Raw genomic sequence first — 11,546 nt, 5'->3', positions numbered from 1 at the left:
TATGTTATTCTCAAAAATGAAACAGAAACTGAAAACATACATTTCATTTTACCGTAAAATTTCACTAGTAGCAATACATTGTAAAGAGGTTTTAAAATGTTCTATTGTATAGAAACAACTATTGAAATGAAAAGTGCAACTTCCTCCCTTTCCTATAAGTTGATTCTGTAAATACCATTATTTTTACATCTTTTAATTTTAAACATTTTATAAAGAATTTATCTAAAAATGTAGCTTTTCTAAAGTGTGTGCTAAGGATACCTAGTAATTACTAAGAAAGGAAGTTTCAAATTATTTTGTACATTTTGATGGTTTCCTGTGTTGTATATATATATATATATATATACACTTAACAATTTCTAAAATTTTCTGTAAAACTCTAGATCAACGCCATTTTTATAAATAAACAAGATTTACACTTGTACAGGTAAGAAGCACAATTCGTTTTTAGCACTGAAATAATGTTCCATCACGTATCTTACCGCTATGTGCTAAAATAAAACATATTGAAATTTGTAAAAACTTGAAACTATTTTTTTTTTTTTTTATTTTTTACTACAATTATCAAAGTCTCCATGAATATAATACTTACAGTTTCGGTAGGTTTTAATTAAATTTTTCACAAAAAAAAAATGGAAACAAAACCAATGAGACAATATACATTAATTCAACAGATATATAAACATAAAAAAATAGAGCAATTAAAGTTAAAAAACACATATATATACTAACGAATTATCACAAGTTAAAAGGGTTTTTATGGATCATATATAACATGAGGAACATATTAACATGTCTACAAATGCAACTATTTAAATAAACAAAATTTCTCCTACTTAAGTTTAAAGGTGTGTCATAGGTTAAGAGTGTTACCCCTTTTCATTACAATAGGTTTATGTTATTTTTTTGTTAAACACTGAAACTAGAATTTTATGAAGATTAAACAATATCTACTTTTTTACTTTTTAAAGTGAAGACAAAATCTAAACAAATTTTAAAAATATTCATGGATAAGAAATTCAGAGAACAAAAAAAAGATACAGGTGAACACAAATAATTCATATTTTAAAATGTGTCACTGTAACGCATTAAGAAATATATATATATATATATATATATTTACAAATTAAATTCCTCAAATGGGTATGATGGCGTTTTTTTTAAATATAATGCAGAATTAGTATCCAATTGACTAGCTAAAGGTTTCGGTATCCTATCCTGTTTTTTCGGTGATTGAGGTGCTTCATATGGTCTTCCATCTCTCTTATTAACTTTTAACTTTTCATTAAGGATTTGTTTTATACATAAACCTTCCCGAAATGTTTTTTTTTTTATGTCAGTATTCTTTTCCCTAACAACATTTTTACAATCAAGTTTCTTGTTTTCCGTATTGTAGCATAATTTTGGAAGATCAATGTTGTACAGTGTTTTATTTATTCTATTGCTTACAAAGCTCCTTTTATTTCTATTCAAAATTGCATTTAAATATTTTTTTAATAAATATTTTTTTCTTAGTTCATTTAATTTGTTAATTTTATCGTCTAAAATTTTAGACCCATAGTTCTCAGCAAAGACATATTCTTTGGACAAGCTAGAACTTCTTGATGATAAGACATTGTTCATATATTTAAAACTATAAATACCGTTTTTGCTTTCAGAAAATTGTAAATCCAGCTTTTTAAAATTGTACTCCATCGAAGAATTTCTTGTAACATTTCCATCACAACTCTCAAAATTATTGCCCTTTTCAAGGTTAAAAAAATAATTATTATTAATATATACTATTTTGTTATTATCCAGGTTAATTTTTTCGATATCAGGTGCATATATTTTGTTATGAATGTTAATTTTATTGGGATTAGAACATGAGTTTAAAATTCTACTTAATTTTTTTTTCAATTCATTAGTTAACAATCTTCCTTTAGATTCACTTTTACAAGTCTCATTTTGTTCCTTATGTTCTCCATATATTTCTCTTTCTCTGTGTAAAACTGAATTGTCCTTATCTGAACATTTCTGGCTATTTTTCTCCTTAGAACTTTTTAATTTATCTGAATCATTTGGTTTGTTGCACATATTTGATTCTTTGTGCGATTCATTATGTGACCCCTTATTCTGTTTAACATACATTTTGTCTTTGATTAAATAATCCTTACTATTATTCACGTTATTCCAAATTTCACTGTTCCTATTAGTAAATGCCGGCACATCCCTATCCAACATGTTTGATGAAATGCATTCTTTTTTCTTAGAAATGGGTAGATCACCATCATTCGATCTACAACTATTTTTCTTAGAGTTGTAATTAATTTCTTTAAATTCATCTTTTAATTGAGAATACTTATAGTTTTTTAATCTCGGTTTGTGATTTTTCATCAAACAGTTGTGTTCATCATTTCTTAAAATGGTACTATTTTCATTATTCTTTCTTTCATCATCATTGTTAATATCACTTAGTTCATCATCATTGTTAATATCACTTAGTTTATCACCATTGTTATGGTTATCACTGATTCTTTTATTATGAATTATGTTTTTTTTTTCACTTTCAAACCATTTCAAGGACCTCTTAACTATATCTACCTTATTTATGCCAGATATACTTGTATTTTTCCTATAGATTCCTTTTGAATTACATGGATTTTCATTTTTATTATTAAGTTCCCCCGTATTTGTTCCTCTGAATTTATTGCTTTTTATTTGTTCTAACAATTTGAAATTTCTATATTTTTCCTCTTCATCAATACTGAAAGATTTTACTCCTATATCACAATTACATATATATAAATCATCCTTGGATCCTTTATGTTTTTTTTTAAAACTCCTTGAATTTCTGTCTTTTTTATTTTTTTCATTAGCAATGGTACCTATATTATGTTTTAGACAACAAATACCTCTATTACGAATATTATTTTCAAGCTCCCTGCCACTAGAATAAGTCGTTTTCCCATTCACATTTTTTGCTTTGATATGTAATGCTTTAAAATCATTTGAACTATTTCCTCCACTATTTGGAATTAAGTTTACAGAGTTTTTAATTTTCCTCTTAAATTCATCAATATTAACGTTGTTAATTGTCTTTTCCTTCCTTACGTTATTCTTTTTATAAATATGTAATGTTTTCAAATTGCCTTCCACAGGGGTAAAACTACTTTTGCGTGTTTCTTTAGAACAGTCTCTACTATTAGTTTCTAAATATTGGATATTTTGTTCAGGGATCATTTTTTCCTTTTCTTCTTGTGTCAATGCATCATCTAGTATATTTTTATTTTGTTTACTATGACTTTCAATATATGAATTTTTTCTCTTTATCAATTTTTCCTTCAATTCATCAATTAATGTTCTTTCCGTTTTTCCTTGGATTAATATCTGTGTGTGCTTGTTCGATTTTTTAAGTGCATGTTTTTCAAAAATTGCCTCATTTTTACAATTATTATCTATTCTATCCCCATAACCTTCAATTTTTTGGTTTACATTTTTCATATTATCATGGTTATTGACACCATTAATGTTTTTGTCAATTATCTTATTTTTGATGCTGTTTTCACAATTCTTATCATTTTGTTTTTCACTTTCTTTATTTATGGTGTCAAATTTTTCGTTAACATAAAAGTGAGAAATATTAAACAGTTTGCAATTTTCACTGATGTGTTCAAGGTTAAGATCTGATTGCTCAATATCTTTACTTATGTTATATTTGTTTAAAGATTCATATGGATAGCTGTTGTTGCACATATTCTTAAAATCGCCTGATTCAGGGACGTATTCCTTTTTTTCATTCTTTTCACTAGATTCAGTTATAATAAGTGGTTGTGATAAATTAAATAATCCCTTTTCCTCACATGGATTTATTGCAGAATCATACACAGAAAAACATTCTTTACCATTGTCATACATATAAATATTTATACTATCATAATTAGTGCTTTCGTCATTTACATTATGCAACTCATCAATTTTAACATGCTTACAAGCAAAATACGATACATTATTTTTAAGATGTCTTTTTATGTGTATTATCATGTCGTCCATTTCATATGGAGGGGTCATAAGATCATCACCCTTTGAGAGGCTCACATTTTGCAATTTTAAGTCATTATTTTTATCCTCTTTTTGATGACTAGTTGTACGTTTTCCTGGATAATAATCTAAAAATATAAAGACGTCATCATTAAATGATAAGGGATTACTTTCATTATAATTTAAAGAGTTGCTAAATAAAATACTATTATTATTTAATGATTTTAAGCTGATAACACTTTGATTGCTACCCATCCTATTTTTTGATGTATTACTATTTATCTTTAACATGTTTTTTACGTCATACATTTCCCTTTCATGCTTAATAATTTTATTGTTCTCACACAAATGTGTGGTAGATATGTATTCTACAATTCCCTTTTTTCCATCTTTGGAATTTCCTTTCACGGTATTGCCATTTAAATTATTTTCATATTGCACATTTGAAGTTCTCACTAAGCATTTCATATAATTAAATTTTTGAATGCATATATCACATAAATGAAAACATTTTTTCAAATTACTTCGCGCTTTCAGTAGCCAACTATAGTCATTTTCACGTTTTTTACATTCAAAACTCTTTACTTCTCTTGATTTTCCTGGTGGTGGGTCTGGTAATGATTTAACATGTTTACTAAAAGGATAAGGATATATTCTTATCATTTTTCACATTAAGAACTTCCTTAAATATCAAAATGCGATAAACGCAAAATAATTATATATTATGTGTGTAAATTTTTACACTAGTGTTCATTTGACTGTGTTTTCCAAAACTTCATTTTCACATGTTCATGCTTTAAAGAAAAAAGTACAGGGATAATAAGGAACTATTTAAAATGTAAATTTAAACATTTACTTTTCCTATACAATATAATTTATTATAGTAGCTACACATATATATAATATAAGAATTCAGAGGTAAAGACAACATAAATTAAAATTTGTTTATATGTTCACTCACGCACCTGTAAAAGTGTCTTCTTTTTAAAAACGTTGAAAGTAACATATTCACAAAGTTATGTTGTCTTACACATAATTCTTTCATTCATATGCGTTTATACGAATGTGTAAAAATGTAAGAAAGGTAAAATGAGATATGGTTAAAATTTGCTCCTTTCTTTTTATGTGAAACATTCAATTAACGCACAAAAAAAAAAAAAAATTAAGAGTCGCGCAATTCATAGTATATAATACAATATATACTCTGAGCTTGTTGAGTCTTAAATTGACATTTCATAAAGAGTAATTTTTTTTTTTTCTGAAGCATTTAGGTTAGTGTGTAAAATGTTTGCAAAAAAAAATATCATAAAAAAAGTGGATTTCCTCATTAAAATGAAGAAATTAAGATAATTTCAAATGGCAAATATTATCAAAAATAAAAAAAGTAAATGTGATTTAAGAACAAAAGAAAAATACATGTATTTAATATTTTTAAGGGGTAAAAAATTTTTTTTTAAGCCTATAGAATAAATCAAAGGTCAAAGAGTTTAGAAAAAAAAATTTACGTTAAATAAAAGGAATTATTATTTTTAACATGGATGATGTTTTTTTTAGGTTTTTACTACAAAAAAATTTGTCTTTGATTTCTAATTGTAGAAAACATGGGGAAACTATTAAAAATGTATTAAGTACTAAATATATGCACACATTTGCATTATTTTATTTGGGTTTTCCATGAACAAAATACCAATTTACGTATATACATCGGATCATATACAATAAATATTTCTTTATCCAGGACATATTTACATAAAAGAAAAATTTCTTATTATATGTGTGAATCCATGTAACTTTAATTTTTGTGCTCTTCGTCCGAGTTATTAGATAGGGACACTTACTTTTTCATAAAACAAAGTCTTGTGCTCTGTAATTTTCTCTTCTTTTTCCTTTTTTTTGCTCTTTGTTTGGTCTTCAATCGGAATTGTAATAGGTAGAATGTATTGTTCATAAAGTGTTTTTATTGTGAATGACAAATCAAAAGCACAGTATGTTAGTTTAAAGGAATATAAAACATATTTGGAGAAGTGGCTTAAAAAAACATACACATACTTACACAATTCTGGAGTTCAGAATAGCCCATGTTTTACATAAAAATGTGTTTTCCTTCGCAATATGATTATTAAATTATGTATCATTAGGATAAATTAATAAAGGCATGTACAATATAAAATAGAAATTTATAAATATAGTGAAGAAATGTTCTTATGTTTGTCGAGTTGTCAATCTTGGGTTGTTATATTCCCAAAGTTGTGAATGTTTTTTTTCCTATCTCTTCTTTGGGGAAAGAGCTAAGAATAACCCCACGATCTTAAAGTATTGTATAACATAAGATTGTTATTTAAGGGGGAATTGATGAATTATTAACAATATATACTATCCCCTCTCCTGCGAACCATTTCAATTTTTGTTATGACACTAATGATTCCATAGTTTAAAATGCTTAACAATGGTGTGTTACAATTTTAGTTCGTAAAACATCTTTCAGACACAAAACTATGATGACGCAGGAAAGTTTTACCACAAATTTGTAGCATTTAGTGAAAGTAATGATTAAATTTTTTATAAAAATATAATAATGTACGTCTCTCTAGTGCATGTTCAAGTTGTTTCCATGCATGAATTGATGAATGAGTAAATTTGCTTGTTTTCTGTTCATATAGGGCTAACATACCGAGCAACACTTTTGCATTTTCTAAAGTGTTTATTTTTCTGATGATTTCTTTTGTATGTTGAAAAAAATTAAGAAAGCTAAAAGGATAATATTAAACAATTACATTAAAAAACAAAGGAAGTTATAGCTTAACAGTAAATTTGAGACGAATTGTAACGAAAACTGTGCATGGACAAATGTGTACTTAAAATTTTATAACGTTGGAAGCATGAATTCTCTATTATTGACAAAATAGTAAAGCTTTTATTTGGGTTCTAAATAAGAAAAGTTATAACTTAAAAGTTTCATTGATAATACATATTTCTATTAAACTATAAGGAGCGTGAAATAGTCATTATTATCTGTATAATCATGAAGTTTATGAGGTTCAGTAATGAAAACTGTAGGATATAATTATGTGAATTATGTTTTTTCATGATAGATACAGTACACGTGTTCATATGCAATTTAATGAAAAACCGCATATTAAAAAATATGTTCATATTCCTCTTTATGTTGCTCTTCTTAAGTTAAAAGAATGTTGTGTCTCATTTACAATTTTCTAGAAAGTTAAAAATTGTCTATATTTTTGAGTATTATATTAATAAAATACAATAAATTATAATTAAATATCTTACGAATTTGTTTAGTATAACAATTTTAAGTTATTAAAAGATTAATTTATGTTTATAAAAACTATGTTTCTGCTTAAACCTTTTATACATTTTACAACTGTTAAATGAAGCTAGTACTTATTTGGAGTAATGTTTTATTTAATTAAATTTAAAAAATTACATAAATATATTTTTAATTATAATTAACTTTTTTTATTATGTAATTATAATTAATGTTTATATATTAACATTATTTATATTTAAGTATTTTATAATTTAATAAATATAATAATAATTAAATCTATAATTTAATTAAATTTAAAATAAGTTATTATATTTTTTATTTTATTTATATTAATTAAAAATAATAATATTATTTAATTAAATATTAATAACATAAAAATGCTAATACTTTGCATATAATTATATAAATAATATATATATATATATATATATATATATATATATTATTTATTTTAATCATTTTAACATTTTTATTATATTACAAATGATTATATTAATTAAAATAATATATTTTTTTTAATACGTTTATCCAAAACATGAATACAATAAAATAATCACATTTATATTTTATTCATTAATTTTTTAAATAAAATAATAATATATAAAAATATATAGCTTATTATTTAATTATATAAAAAATATACTAAAAATTAATTAATTTTGTATAAATTAATTATTTTATATACTTAATTATAATACATATTTATTATTAATTAATATAATTTAATTAAAAATTATTAAATTTATTTAAATTGAAATAAAACAATAATTATATATAATACATTTATTATAAAGGTTTTATAATTTTATTTGTAAAAACAATATTGTTATTATTTAACTAATTTGTCATATTAATTTATTATACAATTAAATATATTTTAAAATATAATAATTAATTCTTTTAATAAATATATATTAAAAGAATTAATTCATTTTTATTAAAAATGAATTAATATAAACATTAATTATTTATTATTGTATTTAATTTTTTATTTTAATTATTAATTTAATTAACATTTTAATTGGATTTTATTATATTTATTTATTTTTAATTATGAATTTAATTAATTAAATTATTTATTTTATTTATTAATAAATTATTAATTATATTTAAACATTTAATATATTATAATATATATTTTATTTTTTAATATGCTCTTTAATTTTGTTTATATTGTAAATTTATTTTACCAATAATATCTTTAATTATTATAATATATAATATATTTTATTATTATTTAATTATTATCTATATTAAGAACAGTATAAGAAATTTATTATTTCATAATTAATATTTTATTTATTAACATATAATTTTTTTTTAATAAAAATATTTAAACTATTGACAATAATTTTTTATTTAATAATTTAATTATATGTATTTAAATTAATAATTACTAATAAGTTGCATCATTAAATTAATATAATACTGATTAATTATTTAAATAATTTATTAAAATGATAATATATTGTTTTTTTATTACTTTTATACTTAAATTAATTATTTTAATTATCTCATTAATTTAATAATTATATATGTCTAATTAATATTTATTTTATTATTATTCACAATTATATGTTGTTAATTTATTTAATTATTTATAATAATTAATTTAATAATTATTAAATAATTAAAATAAAATTATATTACTATAATTAAAAATATATATTTATATTTAATTAATTAAAAGATAATGTAACTTTATTTATAATAAATTAATTTTTTATTATTTGTTTAATTAATTAAAAGTTAACGTAGTTTTATTTATAATATATTAATTTTATATTTTTTTTATATTTCATTTAATTAATTAAAATTAATATAATACTAATTTACATTTATTATATATTTTAATTTTTATTAAATAATATTATAAAAAAAATTATTGTTATTATTTTAAAAAATATATTTTTTATTAATTTGTATTTTAGTTTAATTTGTTTTTATTATTCTATAATTATTTTTACTTAATTTATATACTTTATTTATTTAATTTAAATATTTATTATATTTTAATTTAGAAATTATTTTGTACCTTTATTTAAAATGAAATTAATGTTTATTTATATTAATTATTTTTTTTATTTATTATCATTGTATATATTTTTAATTTTTTTTTTTTGTGTACACAATGTTTATGCAACTATAATTTATAATACATACACTTTTCCTTTTTATTATTATCGTGGAATTATTTTGAATATATTTTCAAAAGATGCTATGAAATTCAATGACAATGTTTTTTCATTTAGAGAAGCAAAATAACGATCCATAATTTTGATGTGTTGTTATTGAATAATTTGATTAATATTTTGCTAATATATCGTATTTTCGAAATGCAATAATAATGTAATTTACTATGAATATTATTTATGCATATTAATATATGAGAATATAATTTTTTTTTCTTTTGATTTGTCTATTTAAGGTCATACTGTTCAAAATAACATTAAATTTTTGAGTTATAATATCTAATACCTACGGTTTCATTATGTCTAAATTAAAAAAATACCTACAATATATCTTATTACCAAGAATAGAACTGCCTCATCAATAAACAACTTTTTAAACATTTTTCATCATAAAAACGTAGCACTTTTTTGAAAACATTTCTTATATACTTTTTTATATCACACGGTTTCAATGTGTAACAAATTCTAAAAGATATGGATTCTAAAGATGAATATTTTTATGAACACAAGCTCTTTTAAATCATGCTTCAAAAAATATTATTATATATATAAATTTTGATATAAAATAAGTATTCGCTTAAATAAACACAGGTGAATAGAATCTGACATCAATCCAAAAATTGCTTAAGGTATTCTAAATGTATAACAATTCTAAATATAATGCTATATAATGTTTCCGTGCCTTTTTTACGTCTGACAAAATGAATATAGATTTGATCACTCCTCTAAGGGGCTTTTTATCTTGAGGATTTTTTTATTTGTCTTTGCAAACATGTTTTTCCTAAAATCCAAGCCCTTAATATGTAAGCTACTACAATATATCACGCAATTTCATAAAAGGGTGATTTTAGGACAATTTCATTATGCACTATGCTTTTCTACTCGAAGAAGAAACGTCGCGTAAATTTTGTTCACTTTTTCAACAATAGTAGTAGCAATTCCTAATAATTGTCTCAGTGAGTGGGGTTTTATGCTACTTGAGTTCCTTAAATTCTCATAATAATAATAAAAATACTAAAACATTGTTCTGTAGCATAATTTTTTTTTTCTGGACTTTAAATATTTTTTAGTACAATTTCCAAAAATAACACATTATACTAGATGAAGTTATAGAACAATACAAATAGAAAGACAAATTTTCATAGTTTATTAGCTCTATCATTCACAAAACTTCTTAATAATAAAAAGAGGAACTATTTTTTTTTCATAGCTATTTTGTCCATAATAAATACTACAATAATTATAGATGATAAAGTGAAATGCGTTCAATTCAGGGGTACTCAATTTTTGAAACATTTGAAATTGATCATGCATCTTAAAAATAACATTTATCACAGGTTATTAAAAAAAGTTGCACAAAGCCTTTGTGCTAAGCTTATATTACACACTTTTTTATTCCAAAATGCATTCTACATTACAATTTTGTTGTTTTATGCTATTGTAAACACAATATATTCCTCACAAAACTTATTCTGATTGTGTAAATTAAGGGACTTCTACTTTAGAAAAAACTTAAAATATTGCAAAAATGTAGAACTACGAAATTATGAATGCATTAAATTTTTTTATAAATAATTTTTGCACATTTGCTAGGAACAATACATGTATATATTTTTTTCCCTTTATTTTTGCACGCTTGAACTTCATAAAGATATTTTAAACAAAAATCCTTAATTCTATGCGTATCCTGAACAACATGATGAAAATGAAATGTTATAAGGCTGTTTGTTTGTTTCTTTTTTTTTATGTCAGATTAAATAATACTTAATTCAAAGATTTCTATACAATTGCAAAGAGGTGTAACTATACTTTCCAAAAATTTGAAGCAGCAAGTTTTAAAAAATAGAAGGAAATATAAACAACCTTATTGTTAGAAAAGAAAGTTAATAGTCAATATGTTCACATAAAAAAACACACAAAATGTAAAAATGTCACTTTCGTCTTAGACAGTTTTTTTTTAAATAAGGGCACTTAAACTTTTTGCTCTTTTTATCAACCAGTATAGAACTTTTTTTTCTTTATGAAGCATAAGACAAGCTTTTAAA

The 11,546-nt window shown here is 22.2% G+C and overlaps 1 protein-coding gene across 1 annotated transcript; it reads right to left on the bottom strand.

Moving 5' to 3' along the window:
- Nucleotides 1-1,119: 1,119 nt before the first annotated feature.
- Nucleotides 1,120-4,683, bottom strand: PGO_011320 (hypothetical protein, conserved; the record flags this gene model as incomplete). The annotated part of the gene is made up of 1 exon (XM_028685772.1): nt 1,120-4,683. The coding sequence occupies one exon, from the start codon at nt 4,681-4,683 to the stop codon at nt 1,120-1,122; it is 3,564 nt and encodes a 1,187-aa protein (XP_028541573.1).
- Nucleotides 4,684-11,546: the final 6,863 nt, after the last annotated feature.

The sequence above is a fragment of the Plasmodium gonderi genome (genome assembly GCF_002157705.1).
Source record: "Plasmodium gonderi DNA, contig: Chr01, whole genome shotgun sequence".
In the NCBI taxonomy this organism is placed as follows: domain Eukaryota; phylum Apicomplexa; class Aconoidasida; order Haemosporida; family Plasmodiidae; genus Plasmodium; species Plasmodium gonderi.
The sequence above is the reverse complement of the archived record's forward strand: the minus strand, read 5'-3'. Positions and strand labels throughout refer to the sequence as shown.